The 18613-nt window shown below is 40.5% G+C and overlaps 1 protein-coding gene across 2 annotated transcripts in view; it reads left to right on the forward strand.

Annotated features, from left to right (window-relative positions):
• CNTN5 (contactin 5) overlaps positions 1–18613 on the forward strand; it is a 607120-nt gene that overhangs the window by 473486 nt on the left and 115021 nt on the right. For both annotated transcript variants that reach the window (XM_089687252.1, XM_089687253.1), the window contains exon 14: positions 12269–12427. In XM_089687252.1, the coding sequence (XP_089543378.1) occupies positions 12269–12427 (159 nt within the window). The remainder of the gene's footprint in view (positions 1–12268; positions 12428–18613) is intronic.

Consider the following 18613-nt stretch of genomic DNA (forward strand, 5'->3'; position numbering starts at 1 on the left):
TACTGTTTTTAAACATTTTTATTTATTTATTTTATTGGGGGTGTGCAAAGAGCTGGTCTTGCCAAGGGTGCAAAAAAATCTAGCACCGGCCCTGATCAGGGATCACTTAAAGGTGGACAGAGTAGGAGATAGCTGGACAGATTTGGATAGAGAGTTCCAGAGGATGGTAGAGGCTCTGGAAAATTCCTGGATGCAAGCATGGTATATGGAGACTAGGGAGCTAGAGAGCAGGAGGTCTAGGGAGGAGCGGAGAGGATGATTTGGGTGATATATTGAGACAAGATTGGTGATGTAGCTGGGGGGCAGAGTTGTAAATGGCTTTGTATGTTGTTAGTATTTTGAATATTATTTTTTGGGCAGTGGGAAGGAACTATGGCACATAGGCCATAAAAATCTTACGCATTGTTCTGTACCAATAGCAGTTGACTAAGTAGCTGATGTTAGTGTAGAGGTCAAAGACAGTTTTATGACCAGGATCCTTGGGCAAGCTTGCTGGTGCTCCATAGTCGTCAGTGGCCTTCTCTCCAATACTGGCCTATCCATTGCTTAAATAGGGAGAAACCTTACGGGTTAGTGATAAACTGAGTTTGCGTTCCACCTCCTGAATGAAGGATGTCTCTTTTGTCATTTTAATACAATGGCAAAAGGTCTTGGAAAACATTAATACTGAAAAAAACTGAAATGTCTCCCGTGGTGATTGAATTCATTTGAGAACATTCAGGGATGTCTTTTTCCGGATGATCTTACAAAGGTTCTACATTTATTTTTTTCCAAACTGGTTATTCTCCTGTTGCTGGCGAGCGATTGTGAGGCATGATATAGCCCCTGGGAAGAAAGGATTCTCCAAGCTAACCATCCATCTGACAGTATGAATGATTACCGGCCGGCATTAAATGTAATGGTATTGCAATGAGGGGAATGACATCTGCATAGTGTGGCCTGCCTGTCACCTATTCATCACTGGTGACTGCAGAGTGATACATTGCCACTTCTCAGCCTTTGCTTCTTCAGCATAAAGACTTTCTCTCTAACCCACCAACAACCTTTTCCTTGAATATTTCAAGTGTTCGGAAATGCAATTGTCTATGTGTAATATATGTAATGCTCTTAAAATGGATTGCATTTATCAGTTAAAGTGACACTCTGGTCAAAGAAGAAAACCTCTTGTCAACCAACCTCTGCCTGTACTTTTTATCCCTTTGTAGTTAAAGTGGGACTTCACTCAATCAACAATGACTATTTTAATCCTTTTGCTGCTAGCATTAATAAATAGACAGGAGCGTATTTGATTTTTTTTACAATTCTTCAGCTATTTCCTGGTTTCTGGCATTGGCAAATGATGTCATACATCCCAGAAGTCTTCAGGAGGGAAGGGGGGGGTTCTCAGCTAAGCATACCCTCCTGATTGCATCCCTGAGCAAAGGGCAGATGGATTCAAGGAAGTAAATGCTACATGAATCATCTGCCCTTACTCAAGATGGCCACAACCAGAAATGCTTGGGGGATGTTTTTCTAAGTGATTTCTCAGCGAAACAAAGCGGGGAGACATGGATGGAGGGGTGAGTTTGCTTTGAATATTATAAATGAATTTAACAGCATTTTTGTTTTGTGATGTTTGGATGCAGTGTAGTTCTCCTTTAAGCTGGGTATACAGTAGTATAATTTAAAGTTACATTTTTTAGAAATATTTTTATGAAAATTTGGACAAAAATTCTCAGAACATTTGAATGGTGTTTGAAATGTGGTTCAAGATTTCATTCGCTTTTTACATTTGATTTTGGAGTGAATGGACTTTACCAAACAATAACCAAATACACCATAAAATTGTGTAAGTTTCCATTTTGCTCCTCCAAATTTCCTTGTTACTGCAGTTGAAAATAAATGTCAATTCGACCCCAGTAATGTGAAGAAAAACGAATGAACATTCATACAACATTTTTACAATGAAAAATGATGAACGCAATTCTAATAATTCATTCCCATCTTTACACCTTGCCTCTTTCAATGACCCCTGTGCAGGGGCGGACTGACCATTTGGAAACTCAGGCACTGCCCGAGGGCCCGAGGTCAGTAGGGGGCCCCATGAGATGCCCCTGGTGCCTTTTTCATAGGCTTTTTTGAGTTTGGACAAGGACACAGGGGCCCCATGATCCCCTATTGCCCGGGGCCCCATGAGTTGTCAGTCCACCCCTGCCCCTGTGCAATATGACTGCATTAAGCTGGCTCAGTTTTTTTCTTTCAGCCATTTGAGAGAGATGGAGGAATCCTCCTTATTGTACTAATGTATTCTGACAGCGGGGATATGCCAGAATATACTGATCAGTAGGATGCAGTGCTGATCGAACTAAAGTTTTCCAGCAAGCCCACTTGTGAGCAGTTGTTTAGCAGATCGACTGCTCTTGAACAGAATCGGCCATAGGCGCATCAAAATTTGGGTGTACCCTGCTTGATCCATCTATGGCCAACTTTACACTGAAGTCTGTGATTACCATTGTCTGGAGCTTTCACAGGCATTTGTAGGCCTGGGTACCTGGTCTAGTTCCATTCTGAATTGCCCTGGGTACTGGGTCTGCAAAGCCCCATTGCCCATGCTTTGGTTGTATAACATGTATTACAGTGACTGGAAATCATTGATTACAAAGCGCGATTGGTGAAAAAACCATATCCCCCTGTATCATGTGACTTACTGTCTTGTATAGTAACAACGTGAAATTAAAGCGGAGTTCTGCCCCCCTCCCCCCCACCAAGAGAAATTAAACACTTGCCTACAGGGCACTAATACCACCTTCCTGCCCAGGCCAATTTCCAGCTTTCAGCGCTGTTGCACTTTGAATGACAATTGCGCAGTCATGCAACATTGTACCCATATGACATTTTTATAATTTTTTTGTGACAGATAGAGATTTATTTTGGTGGTATTTAATCACCTCTGGGTTTTTTATTTTTTCTTAAACCAAAAACCACTGAAAATTTTGAAAAAAAAAGTTTTTTCTTAGTTTGTGTTATAAAATTTTGTAAATAAGTGATTTTTCTCCTTCACTGATCTGCGCTAATGAGGCTACAGTGATGGGCACTGATATGCTGCACTGATGGACACTGATAGGTGGCGCTGATGGGCACTGATGAGAAGGCACTGATAGGTGGCACTGATGGGCATTGACAGGCATCACTGATAGGCACTGAAAGGCAGCACTCATATATGGCACTGATAGGTGGCACTGATAGGCAGCACTGACTGGCATTGATAGGCAACACTGACTGGCACTGTTAGGTGGCAATGACTGGCACTGTTAGGCGGCACTGATAGGCAGCACTGACGGGCACTGATAGGCGGCGATGATGCACACTGATAGGAGGCACTGATGCACACTAATAGGCGCACTGACTGGCACTGATAGGTGGCACTGACTGGCACTGATAGGTAACACTGATTGGCAGCACTGATAAGTGGCACTGACTGGCACTGATGGGTGACACTGAAAGGCAGCTCAGATGGGCACTGATATGTGGCATTGATGTGCACTGGTAGGCACTGAAATGTGGCATTGATGTGGCAATGATGGGCACTGGCAGGTGGCATGGATGGGCACTGACAGCTGGCATTGATGGGCACTGACAAGGGACACTGCTGGGGCTACACTAATCATCAGGGCACACTGATCATCAGTGCTCTGATGATCAGTGTATATGTCCCCTCCGAGGAATGCCGATTACCTGCTCTGCTCTGCTCTCCTCTCGAGCTGTCAGCGTGACAGCTCGTGAGGACAGAAATGCAGATAACCGGCATTTCCCTATTTACATGCGATCAGCTGTGATTGGACACAGCTGATCACATGACCGAGCCGACATCTTCATCTCTTTCCGTTGATCAGTGATCCGCTGTGTCTGAGGGATACAGCGCACGGCCGACCGCCGTGCTGTGCGCTCCCAGAGCCGCGCATGCGCGGCTAGAATGGGAGGACGTCAGATGACATCCTCCCAGAACGAGAGAACCGCCTTGCGTCCATCATTGTACTATATGGTGGGCGGGAGGCAGTTAAACATCAGCAGCTACAAATACTGAGGGCTGCATGGGGGGGCCCGAACTTCCGGCTCAGTTTGACATGGCGCTGCCAAAGCCAGGTACCAGCTCCCCCCCCCCCCCCAGGACGGAAGGAATCTTATAGAAAAGTGGGGCTTCGACTTTTGGGTGGAACTCTGCTTTAAAGTCTAAAATTTAAAAAAAAACTGAGCTGGTAGGCTCTTTATTGCAGAAGTGAAATGCTATGTCTCTTTTGCAATGAAATAAACGACTTGCTTCCCTGCCGTCTTCTGTAGAACGTACACTGAGTTGTGAATGTCCACCTCAGTTTAACCCCTTCACACTGATGTCACACAATTATGCGGTCTCACAGAACTGGGCTTTTTTCCATGAGGCCTCATATTTGTGTACCTGTCTTTCTGCTGGGAGCGCACCGCACAGCATGCTCCCAGCACAAAGACTGAGGAGTCACTGAGAGCCTCGGGTCCCGTTCTAACGATCGGGACCTGGGCCTTCCGATTCCGGGTCACGTTCTAACGATCGGGACCCGGGACTTCCGATTCCGGGTCACATGATCGCTGTGATAGTCTATGATTGGCTATCACAGTGATCAGTCACTGTACAAACCGCTCCCCTTGTTTTTTTTTCCTCTATGAATGGATACATTGTATTTCTATCTCTCATTGCATAGAGGAAACAGAAATTGTTTGTTAAATAAATAAATATTAAAAAATGAAATACAAATAAAGAAAAAATACTTAGATCAAGGTTTGATCTAGTTCTGTGCTAGGGTTAAGGTCAGGATTTTTTTTTTTAAATTGGTATCAGTGTCAGTGTCAGGGTGTTTTATGTTAAAAAAACAATAAACAAAATGTGCACTATTGTTTCTGGGCCGTACTACAGGTACAAACAACAAATAACATACACATATATAGTATTTCTGCGATCGTCAAAAGCTGGAAAATTTATTTTGGGTTCTTCATTGGTGGTAGGTTATGGTAGTAACAAGAAACACACAGCTAAATTTAAAAAATTATTTTTTTTTATACTATTTTGGGACAGTTTTTATTTGATAAGAAAAACAATAAGAAGATATCCATTACTATTTACCACCAAATGAAAGCCCAATTTGACCTGAAAAAAAAACCAAGGTATAATCCACGTGGATGTACAAAGTAGCTGTGATGATATGTATGGGTTTACTAACACATGTCAACGTTGCAATATTGTGCTTAGGCGTTAAGATTTGTTTTACCCTTAGGCATCTGCATGCCTGTGTGCCAGGAACACTGAACTCCTGTGCATGTGCAGGAGTGACATCATCTCGCACCAGCCAATCAAGATGGCCAAAGACTGGCACCTTGAAAAAGCTGGGGAGAAGATGCCATTGCCTGCAGGGGACCTTACAGATGTCGGACCGTTAAAATACAGACTTGATTTCTGCCTTAACTTGGAGTTATATACTATCTAAATTTATTATTTTACTTTTATTATAGGTATGTATATAGCGCCATCAATTTATGCAGTATACATATATATTGTGCATTCACATTAGTCCCTAACCCTGAAGGGGCGTACAATCTAAGATGGATTTAGTTTGCTAAAGAACTTTGTAAAAACAAAATATTCCCCCCATAAAATACCTGTGTTTACCTTTTTGTTGCATCTCAGTGATGTTGGTCTCCTGCAGTTTCTTTGTAGCATGTATTCCCGAGGATAGCTGCATGGCTTTTCTCAGGGTAGGTTTGCCCGATAATAACATTGAAACAGCTACTTGTAATTTCAATTCGAAGCCCATGTGATGATGGAGGAGTTTACCTGGGAGACAGAGCGTTGTCAGCCTATAACAGGAAGTGGAAGAACAAAAACCTTTATGGCAGGATCACCAGGTTTAATTTTAGTGACAGCTGCTGATTTCAATATATTAAAGAATAATTTTAAAAACTACATAAGCATGTTAAAGCTTATATGAGCAATACTGGTTTTAGATCTATTTTAATCCTGTGCACCCAATATTCTCCTAGATTGTAAACTCGAAAGAGCAGGGCCCTCGAACTCCTCGTGTATTGTATTGTTACTGTATTGTCTCATGTACTGTCCCCCCACGTTATTGTACAGCGCTGAGCAAACCTATTGGCGCTATATAAACACTATTTAATAATAATAATAATAATAATAATATTCCTATGGTGGTAACCTAGAATTTCAAAGGGAAACTATAATGAGCTCAGATCTAAGGCTAGGTTCACATTTGTGTGATGCAGAAACATATGATATTATCCTCTGCTAGGGGACCTTTGATATTTATGTTTTTAATCATTTTGGATTTGTACTATCATGGATGCTGCCTAGGTTACGGCTGTCGGCTTTTTAATTCCCCCTTTTTTATATACATATATTTTTATATGTTTTTTCCCTCCGTGTATTGGGTCCTTATATATTGTTACAGATTATCCTTTTTTTGCACCTTTTTGGGTCGCATGGGGGTTTTTTTTATATGGGGGTCGTTTTGGTCTCCTTTTATATGGCCATCAGATTTCAGTCCAGTAGTTTTTTAGGTTTACACTTTTTGTTTTCCTTTTTTAGGTTGCCCTCTTTGTTTTTGGGAGTTGTCTGGATATCATTTTCTTAGACTTTTTTAGGTCCAAGGGGCCATTTTTAATGTTTTTATTTATTAAAGTTTCATTTTTTCTTCCTGGGTGCATTGATTTCCTTTTCCCTGTTCTAAGTATCTGTTATGCATGATAAAGTGGCCGCTAGGGCCCACCCTTGCAATGATTGACGTCCAGACTCCCTTTATAAGGAGTTCTCTGTCACTACCTCCTTTGCCCTGAGGAAGTCACATGACCTGTGATGGAACACGTAGGACGGAAGCGTGGTGATGTCATTTCCGGCGTGGAATGGAAGCTGCCATCTTGCTACACCCATGCAAGTACACCCTGTATGTTCTATGCTGATTTTAAAGTGTGTGAGTCTGCAGACCCTGTGATTTTTCTGTAAGTGGGTATTTGGCGTGTGTTGCCTTAATAAATAGCTTGATTTACTACACTATGGGAGTCCTTTTTTCTTACCTCTTTATGGGGATTGCTTGAGAGGCTAGGTGAGTGGGCATGCTAGCCGATGTTGGATACGTTTGATAAGGGGATCACCGTACCTATCATCAACCATTGTTTGCACGGTGTCATACTGTTGTACACGGAGTAATTTTGGACTGTTTTCTGTTTAGTTCACATTTTTTATGGCACATTTGTCTTTTTTGTCTTTATTATGATATATGTCATTTTTTTCACATGCATTTGATACACTCACTTGTTATCTATTATATTGTGGATTACATCCTCTATGTGGTATTATATCCATGATCACGTGTTTGTTTCCATTTTTTAATGTCTATGTTTATTTATCATCTGTTTGCTCACTTAGAGCATTTTGATCACCATTGTTGGTCTTGGTCACCATTTTTCTTATACAGGAGGTACGTAGCACCCCTGTCCACTTGTTCCCCACCTCGTAATAGGGGAGTTCTCATTTTTTGCACATTGAATATCATTGTTTATGTATTTTCTGATCACGCATTTGTTGTCACTTCTCCTTCACATTTGTTTCATTTGCTTTACTGTTTTTTTCACCATTATCTTTGTTTTTTTAGCAGTTGTATATAGTGTTTATATACATATAGAGAATTAGCGCAGCACCACTTTTGTTCTTTATTTCTCCACTATTTGGTATTATAGTCAGGTGTTAGCAGCTATTCCAGTTTTTTGTTTTCTGGGTTTAGATTTATTTATTTCTTTGGTTTGGGGTATAGTGGCAGTGCAGGAGGTCTATTTTGTTTAATGCAAAAAACAAGCATCCCTTTTTTAATTCCTAATGCACCTTGCAAATCAACATACGAAACTTGCGAAATCACATCAATGTACAATGTGTATTAAATGTTTAAAAGAGTAAAGTGCAGCGCTATATACACACAAATAGTATGAAAATATATATGTGTATATGGTAATGGGAGTACCCCTGAAGACGTGCTGTCGCACGAAACGTGTTGGGTAGAGCCTGCATTGCTGACGTCACGCCGCCACTGCCGAGGAACAGAGCAGTGGCCATCTTGCATCTCTGGCTCTGGTGGTTGAGCTATCTTTCCCAGGACAAGGGATACTCGCCCCACCTGTACACGGATGATGCTGTAGGATTAACTCCTAAACTGCCTCTCTGTACCTGCACCCCCAGATGTGACAGATTATAACAGATGCCTGCTAATGTATAATTTCTGGTGAGTGTACACCTGTCTGAGGTGGTGAATTCCCTCCGTGGACATATGCACATCTGCATTTTTTCACTTGGATGTATTTCAATCAATCTGAGGAATATTATTGTTCATTGTTTGCTGATTGGATTTTAAATATATCGTGGACATTGATTGATTCACTTATATGCACAACTGCACTTAATAGCACTTTATTCTTTTGCATATATATATTTTATTAGAATTACCGTATACATATTTTCATACTATTTGTGCGTTTATAGCGCTGCACTTTAATCTTTTACACATTTTTATTGGGATTGTTACCTATGCCCTGAAGTGCCAGCAGCTGCCTGTATACTAATATTTATACTTGTTCTCGATTTGCGCTCGCTTATATACTCTTTTTATATGTACAATTTGTATTGGTGCAGCACAATTTAGAGCAGCCTAATTAGATGAATAGACTGCTGTAAACACAATGCACAAAAATGCGTCCGCACCCACGCAGGTGAACAGAGCCTAACAGAGAACCTGTGGCTGCATCTGTTCACTCACGATCTTCATGCAGTTTTTATATAAGAAAAAAATTGCATTGTTCAATAGTGCAAAGTGATAGAGATCTATCCTCACAACCTCAAGGCTGCAATTTAGCAGTGCAGCAATCATTTATACTGTAATCTTGCTATACTGTTACATATGGTATACATGTTATTTCTGCAGGCAGTTACTGTTCATAATAAAAAATACTTCTCACAATATAAAGAAGTCCTGTAAAACTTTTACAGCATATAACCAGATGCTTTTCAAAATCAAATAACAGTAAATACATACATTGTAGGTTGTGATGTCAGAAGCAGTGCCATGTTAGCAACATACAACTATGCAATAACACAGTACAATGTTCCTCTAATAGATTTTCTTTTCTTTTTTTTTTGGCAGAGGGAGGAACTACTGAGTGCAGCAATAGACCAAGAAACTGACACTTCTGGAAGTGTCAGTTACTGAAGAGACTTAATTAGGCAATTTCTCTTCACTACAGTGGCATTCAGTGGTGTGGGCAGCCGCAGATGTATTTACTATCCTCTTTGCGGGGACATCTTTTATTGGCAGTTTGATTTTAGTGATAGGTCCATTTAAAAAAAAAGCACATGTAAAGAGTCAAATAACAAAACCCGCCCTCTGCATCTGTGACCTGTGAGCTAGGGGGACTTGTAAAAGTTAATGTATTCTTTTATGTGTTTATAGCTCTCCCTATAGCTGTCCCTGATTTGAAAAGACTGTTACTTTTTGGAACCAACTTCCTCTTTACAGTTGATTTTGTTTCTTGCTTTGGTGGGATATATATTCCTCTGTAAAAAAAAATTCAAAATTTTACTTCCTAAATTGTTATACTAAATAAACTTCATCCAACCTCTCAACCAGCCTTTTTCAACCGGGGTTCCTCAGATTGTTAGGGGTTTCTTGAGGCTAGAAATTTATTTCAAGGGTTCTCCTGTGTTAAAAACATTGAGAAAGGCTGTTCTAAATAACTGCATTTCTTAATTTGAAAATAAAAGTCATTATAAAGGAAAAATAAAATACTTGTGTAAAGTCTACAGGTTTGTGTTCTGTTCTCTGAAAATAGACTCATGTGCAATTTACCCTATAGCAGTTGCCTTTCCTTAAGACTAGTATGCCTACCAGTATTTGGATGCCCCCAGGATTTAGGGAGCAGAGCTGTATTCGCAGATGACAGTAATGACAGTAATGTGTGCAGGAGTGACCAAGGCTGGGTAACTTGCAACAGGCAGAGACAGAGTCCATAATTTAACAAGGGTCTGGGAAGGTGGCAATTACAGATTAATCTATAACTCAAGCAATTGTCAGGGCAGATAACAATTGGAGATTAATCTGTAATCCAAGGTCAAGGCAGGGGGCAATCACAGAGTGATCTGAAATCAAAACAAGGGTCAAGACTGGGGGCAATTATAGAGTGATCTGAAATCAAAACAAGGGTCAAGACAGGGGGCAATCATAGAGTAATCTGTAATCCAAGCAAGGGTCAGGGCAGAGACAATAAGAGAGTAATGTGTAATCAAAGTAGAGGTCAGGGCAGGGGGCATTCAAAGAGTAATTTGTACTCCAAGCAAGCGTCAGGGTAGGAGGCAATCAGAAAGTAATCTGTAATCCGAGAGAGGGTCAAGGTAGGTGGCAATCAAAGAGTAATTTGTACTCCAAGCAAGGGTCAGGGTAGGAGGCAATAAGAGAGTAATGTGTAATCAAAGCAGAGGTCAGGGCAAGGGGTATTCAAAGAGTAACTTGTACTCCAAGCAAGGGTCAGGGTAGGAGGCAATCAGAAAGCAATCTGTAATCCAAGAGAGGGTCAAGGTAGGTGGCAATCAAAGAGTAATTTGTACTCCAAGCAAGGGTCAGGGTAGGAGGCAATCAGAGAGTAATCTGTAATCCAAGCGAGGGTCAAGGTAGGTGGCAATCAAAGAGTAATTTGTACTCCAAGCAAGGGTCAGGGTAGGAGGCAATCAGACAGTAATCTGTAAACCAAGTGAAGATCAGGGCAGCGGGCAATCAGAGAGCAGTTTGTACTCCAAGCAAGGGCTAGGGCAAGGGGCAATCATTGAGTAATCTGTAATGCAAGCAAGGGTCAGGATAGGGGGCAATCATTGAGTAATTTGTAATCCAAGTGAGGGTCAGGGCAGGGGGTAATTAGAGAGTAATCTGTAATCCAAGCAATAATCAGGGCTGCCAGTAATCAGATAGTAATCAGTTATCCAGCCAAGGGGTTAGCAACAGGATAATGAAAAAACAAAACAAAACAGGGGTACAGAGCCGGGAAGCAGAATGCTATCATATGATCAGAGCCCTGGGCTTGTGATGTACAAATAGAGTGCCCCAGTTCTGCCTGCCAACTGAGGCCTGGTAAAAGGTTCAGGCAGCATCAGGCCACTACCAAGTAACCTGGGCTCCACAGGCCCGCAAGCTAATCAGGGTTGAGTGGGTGGAACAACAGTACTTAGCAAGAAAAATTTTGCAGGTCTGTGTGTGTGAGGGGGGGCCTTATGGGCAAACAGTGGCTGAGCAGTAGGCTGCATAGTAGAGTGGCTCATACTCCTAACAACTTAAAACTAGGTTTAACCAATCATTTTCTGGAGTAATACTTTTTTTGTGACAGGTGAGAGGTGCCTACAAACACTTTGTGCTTAACGTGGGAGGTTTGGCTTGTCAGCATCAATGCCCATGGAGAACAGGTACAGCATCCAGTGCATGTGCCAGCAGCCTGTCCAAATCTATAAAAGGCAAAGATACGTAGCGGCTGGGTGTTGTACTGAACGGTAATCACATTTAGGGCCGTATGCATCCAGGGACATATTCTGGTAACACAGGAGTTCTTCCTGTCACTTTAAGGTGTTCATCTTTCAGAAGGTTGGGAGGTATGTTTGTGTGATTTTGAAATGATATGTATCAGTATTTATGCTTTGATTTGTGTTTCCCCTTCTAGTTCTTCTTCTTGTACCTTGAAAAGTAATCAAAGCATTGACAAGTAAAATATAGAATTCCGGTAGCACAGCTGATAACATGACAAACCCTAAACAAGACAAACAATACTAAGCTAATAATAGCTACGTGGCAGAAAATAGGAAACACGTATGCAGTAAAATGAATTCTGTTGCAGAAATATGCTGGAAACACTGATCGTGCCTAAAACATAGTCCTGTATTATAGTCCTATTAAAGCGCATCAGTAAGTAATATACCCCAAAAATAAAATAACAAAATAAAGTATTATATTTTTGGCATATAAGACTAATATAAAATTTCTTCAGTACAGTGCCTGACAAATGAAGTACTAGATATAGCAGGAGGAATGGGAATTCTAGCCACAGTGCGGTTCTACAATGTTTTGATGGAGTTGATTGTATCCACTTGAAAGCCAGCTACGTTCCAAACATTACCTATGCTTCTTTGCACTGTTACACTTGATCACTCAATATGACGTTTGTTTTTCAGGTCCACCTGGTCCCCCGGGGGTGGTGATCGTGGAGGAAATAACCGAAACTACAGCCACGCTCTCCTGGAGTCCTGGAGCTGACAATCACAGCCCCATTCTCTACTACAATTTACAAGCCCGAAGCCCTTTCTCATTAGGCTGGCAGACTGTGAAAACAGGTAGGCTTGATTCCTGACTTAAAAGAACAAAAAAACCTTAAATTTAACCTGACTCCGAGATTCTTTACAACATAATGCCAATATGGGAAGCAGCAAAAAATAGCTTTTTGGCAATTAGGGTAAATGTTCTTACCTTCTGAATCTGACTCAATTTAAATATAAGCCTTCCAGTGCTGTATGATATGGCATATGATATGTCCATGTGAAGGAGTGATTTTTATGCTGGCCCAGTGCAGCTCCCTTCTTTTCAAATATGTCATCAGCTTAAAGTGTACTCCCAAAAAACACTTTGCATCTTGTTAACCCTCTCCCCCTCCTCAATCTTCAAAAAAGCTGTGGCTTGTCTCCTGCCTCCATTGTCATCTAGGTGAGAATGACACAAATCCTGCTCCAGTAAACATCTGGGATATACATATCATATATCCCAGAAGGAAATAGCCTACAGACAGCGGTTTAAGGAGGGCAGACATGTTGTCTTATTATCAGGGGTTGGTTGCAAGAACCCAAAAGAGAGAACTGGCTCCTGTTGATGCCCGAAAGCAACATGGCAGCATAGGAAACAGCATGCGGCCAGAGATAACAGAAAAACAACTGTCGATTTGCTGGGTGTGTGACTATGTTTGAGTACAACCCAGCTTAACTATAAATTAAATGCATATGCCACTGAATGATAACAATATTAAATTAATTTTTAAAAAAGATTTTTGACTGGGAAATAGTCAATGTGTGATTAGATATGTGAAATTGAGAGAAAAAGGGTATAGTCTCCAATGTCTGTGCCATGTGTCATCTAATATTTCAGTCTGTAGGTTTGTTTGAAACATTTTAGGTATGGGTACATGAGTGCCTCTAAGAAGCTGTTAGTTTTTTTAAGTCCGGCCCACTGGTTGAATGAAAAAGTACTAACCATGTATGGCCAACCTTAGATAAATCCAGGCAAACCTCCAAGAATCCAATGTGATCAGAGTTTAGGAGTTATACATGCAGTAGCATTACTGGTTGTCCACTAATATTCCGTTTGAGGAAGAGAATTTTGCCTGGATTATCTGGCATTTGGTCTTGGAAAGGTGACAGAAGGGATCTAGAGATAGAAGAGGCCTTTTGATTTGGAGTCTGGAGAGTAACTGTGATGAGTTGTAGGCTAAAAGTAGGAAATTTAGGAGGGTTCACTTTTTTAAAATGTGCCTCCTGAAGATAGGCAGCATGGGCCTTCATTTTCCAAAGTTCCTTCAAGACCGGTGATCTTTTTTTGCTTGAGATTTAGATCACTTGTGTGTAAGGATATACTTTTGGTTGATGCCATGGTTTGCTTGGTCATTGGCCGCAGCACAGCACACCCACTTTTTTAATCTCCCTACTCCCTATGGGTGTTAGCACCTTTTACATTAGGGGTTTCGGAGCCCCATCATATTGGTTGCAGCCTTTGTAGAGACTCTAACAGAAATAAAGCGTGAAGACTTTACAACTGGAGCTAGCAAGACTTTTAGGACACTGAAAAAATAAATAGTAAAAAAATAAAAGCGCTTCTAACCACAGAACCCTTAGGAAAGCAAAAAAACCCTCATAAAGCATGATTCAATTTGCTCCAGTATTGGAAAAATCCCTACCTGACCCTCCCTGACTCTTTAGGTGATCCAGGAAGCTATGTACTTGCCCTTGAGGTGCTTTTTTAAAAGCTGAAATCTCAGATTTAAGATGGGCTTTTCTAATTAAAATAGCCCAAAACTGAACAAAAAACTTTTATTTTATTATCCTCTGTTTCCTTTTTATTTATTTTTTTCAGATTACGTCTTTGATTTTACCTTTTATACTACTAAAACATTTTTTCCCAATTCATCTTGGACTGTCATCTTGCAGCTGGCTTAATGAGAATGAATTGCTGAAGCAAAGCTTGCTAGCAGTACCCAGAAGAAAATTAATTGTCTAACCTCCATTCAGTATCTCCTGCTACATTTCTTCCCCTGTCTTTTGATAGGATACAATAGCAGACGGCTAACAAGAATCCCCTGTAGGGATACAGAGGAATGTAGCTGGTCTTGGCTTTTTTTTTTAAATTTATATAGTTTTCATAAGACCTGTCTTTGGCAGATTTGCAGCATTATATATAACATGGAAGAGTATCATTATCATAAAACTCAGAGATTATACGATAGGCAATTTAAAGTGCTTACATAATCCGTGGCTAAACCACGCAGCCCTAAACCCTAAGCCATGTCTAATTTGCAGTCACACCTTATTATATGGAAGCGGATGCATTTAATAGGTCGGTGCATGTTTAGAGATGACATCTATCTTGGGCCTTCATGGGTTTCTTCTTTCATCATTGAGATGAGGGGCAGGAAAACCTTGATCTGCCTGTGGACACCTGATATGAATGTAGGTCAGGTTATATATAGAGAGCTTTGAAATTGGAGCCGGAAGAGAAGGGGCGCAGAATTTTATAATAAATACTGAATAATTTTGCTTGGCAATATGTTTTGAGAAATCGTTAGCAGATGCTTCGCGTTTCTTATATAAATGACAGTACAAGGTTAACCTGTAAAAATGGTGTGTATAACAACCAATCGTTTGGGCCTGATTTACTAAAGTAAATAAACAAGAGCAAGGATAAATCACTATGGTACACTTGCATCGTACACATCAGGGCATATAGACATCACAATCCCTTAACTTATCTAGGTGAATGAACACTGATGTTCATTGCATACAGTACAAGCCTTGTTTGATTGCACATTGATCAACCAAATATTGCTGCCTTTGTGTGCTTCCATTCTGATAGGGTTCACTTTCCAATATGAACCTCAATGTTTTTATTGACTGGCTCACAAAGCTATAAAATGGACATGAGCCAAGCTAAGTGATGTGACAAAAAACTTCATTGTATGTACGGGTATTTACTGATGGAATCTTTATTTAAAACCAGCAGCATATGGAATCTCATATGACAGCTAGTGCTCAAAGCGAACCTTCACTCTTTTACATGACTTTGCATGGTTGTAGCTCTCCTTAAAATATATAAAGCTACCCTTTTTATTTTCTTTCTTTCTTTAATAATTTGTGTCCAGCCCACTCCATTTTCTGTTCTTGCCAAGGCAAGAATGACATCTCCTCCTCTCCTGCAGCCCCATGGGATATCAACATTGAATATCCCAGGAGAATTCAGGTTTCTTACAGCAGCTGAAGAAAAATGGACATGGATCTGGAGCAGGGTGGAGCTGGCATGCATCATTTTCTTTCTTTCTTTAATAATTTGTGTCCAGCCCACTCCATTTTCTGTTCTTGCCAAGGCAAGAATGACATCTCCTCCTCTCCTGCAGCCCCATGGGATATCAATGTTGAATATCCCAGGAGAATTCAGGTTTCTTACAGCAGCCGAAGAAAAATGGACATGGATCTGGAGCAGGGTGGAGCTGGCATGCATCATCGGGGGGCAGCTGATTTATTCCAGAAGAAACAATCAGGCTATCGATGATGTCAGAAAAAAGATGGCGGCACCAATGGATTGAAGAGTTATAGCAGGACAACGCTGGATTCATTAAGTGAGTAAGTATTTTTATGTGGACACCAGAGTGACAGAGGTAAGGGGGTCAAACACACATACTTGGGAATTGAAATTCCTCTTTAAAATGGAACTTCACCCTAAAATGGAAGTTCTTAGTTATGCCCTGCTCCTTCCTCTACCACATTTGGTAACTTATAGTTTTTTTTCCGGAAGCAGACACCTAGTTTTGATAGGTACCTGTTCCCATTGCCTAGGTGATCCAAGCGGAAGTTTTGCCCCTCCCTCTCTTCACCTGCAGCCTTTTGGGACATGTCATGGGTCCCAGAAGAAGGTGGGACCATTCATATAGCGTTGTGTGGCTTGTGCATACATAGCAGGAAGCCTGCTATGAAGCCGCAAGGAGTCACAGTTGGCTTCCCACAATAAACATGCCAGTGTTGGTGAAGAAAGAAATGGCCTGGGAGAGGACAGTGCTGGATCCCTGGACAGGTAAGTGTCATTTTATGAAAAGTCAGCGACCATAGTATTTGTCTTTGAAATATACATGCATGCACAGTAAAATCTGCAGTACAGTTCACTGGAGCTTTTTCTTTATTAGGTTTTTTCACAGTCTTCTTTAATGACAGCCTTGTACAATTAAGTCCATACATGGTTTACACACCTTTATTTTAGGCAGCTTACTGGGCATATGTTATAAAGATGAAGAATACACTCTATAGCAAAACACTTGTTAAAAATTCTTTTTATATAAGCCCGTAATTAGTCAATTCTTTTTTGCATGTGATTGACAAACCCTTTTAGTAAATAATGCCACAAGTAGCATTTGCTGGTCATCTCTTCTTCAGTGCACATCTGCAACTCCGTGTTTTATAGAGATGAAAGCAGACCCATCTCCAAATGTGGACAACCCTAAAAACCTTTCAGGGATTCCAAGCATTACCCACTTTCTCTAAAACTAGAAAAGTTTTGGGTGGACTTCTAATTATAAGAACCAGTTACACCTTGATTTTGAATAAAATCAATAATATTTATAAATACATATATGTAATATTTTCAGGGCCTACAACTACAGTGCTGTATAAATGATTACACATCTAGGTTTAGACCCCAATCTATGTCTAAGCCACAGAGAATCTTGTGAATCTTGTGACTCTTCTCCTGTAATAACTTTGCTGGATTTATCCGGGAAGGTGCAGAGATGGCTATACAATAATATAAAAAAGAAAATCCGCATTGCCAAATTAAGAGAGACCAAACTAAAATTTCCTCATAGCTGTGATCTGAGAGGTGACTTGGATTTTTAGACTTGTAAACATATTATATTTTTGGGGTAAGTAAGCAAATCGCAATAGATATTTTTCTCCAGGGCTGTGAAATATTGGTTGTTCTGCTGGCTGCACAATGTTTACAGGGAAGGGTAAAGTTCTTGGACTCAAGCGTACTTTTATAGCTACCTGAAGCAGTAAATTGCCTATGTATCAACACTTTCAAAATTGGATCACAAGTCCACATGCCTGCAGCCATCAAGCTCTTAAAGAAAAGGAATAATGTTTGGTTCATGGAACCTGAAAAGCTTTTTATAACAAACAAAATAGGAAAATGACTGCGGTGCTCTTTCACTTTTATTGCTGAAAGTAATATAATCTGACTGACTGAAATGTAATAACGCTTTGTATAAAATAAAATGTATTAAAAGTGCCCAGCTACTTGTCCCTGCTTTGCTGTATGCAGCTGCTCACATCTTTTGATATTAAAGGCGTATTTCAGAGTTGGAGAACATTGTCAAAAATGTTGTCATGATTTGAAAGAAGGGTTAAGTCCGCTGTCAGTCTGGGTCATTCCATGGGAAAGCTTTCCACACTTCTTGCCTTCCTGTCACCAGCACAGGATGTGAAGGAAAAACTGCCCAGCAAGAACGCAGACAGCAATAAAACAAATAATTATTAATTATTTTAATTATTTATCCTATCCAACCCCTCTCCAAAAAATATGTTTATGGCTGGATTTGAGCTCTATGGCATACAGACATAATAACACACATTACATTTGTCACGATGCACATTGCAATTCAAACTGAACCGAAATGAAGATACAACATCACAAAGCAGACTGCAAACCATTTTTTTATGCACTGAATGATCATTCAAAATGAATGAGCTTCTCTGGCTGGTTCTTTGGGATCCCCCCCGGATCCACTTCTGGCCTCGTCTTTACATTTCCGCTCCGTTCTATAACCCTCCTCCCCTCACTTCCCCCTCCACACCCCCCTTTTTTTAAATCAATATCCTCATTTGGGAATTGCTCAGGGTCCTTCCCCTCCTGCCCCCCTCTTTTATCACAATATTTTGCTGTCCCTATGGTTTAAGGGATCGAGGTTGTTTTCCGCAGTAAAATTTGTTGACTCAAGCATTGTGTATTTAGGATCATTACCCCTCATTCCCGGTGTATATGGTTTTTTACCAATCTCTGATGTAGACATAGTTTACTTAGTCTAGTGTTATCGGTTACTGGAAATGTATTGACACATATTGCCCTTCCGTGCTATTGTTGGTTTCTTGTGGAGCTTTTGCTCACATTTATTGTATATTAGAGTGATGGCACTTCTTTTGCAAATGCAAATAAAAAATTACAAAAACAAATGTACCTTGGTTTGTTTATACTTTTGTACGATTTCAATAAACGCA

Source organism: Staurois parvus, unplaced genomic scaffold (genome assembly GCF_062004578.1).
Source record: "Staurois parvus isolate SC_StPar_1 unplaced genomic scaffold, SC_StPar_1.0 ptg000422l, whole genome shotgun sequence".
NCBI classification, from domain to species: Eukaryota; Metazoa; Chordata; class Amphibia; order Anura; family Ranidae; genus Staurois; species Staurois parvus.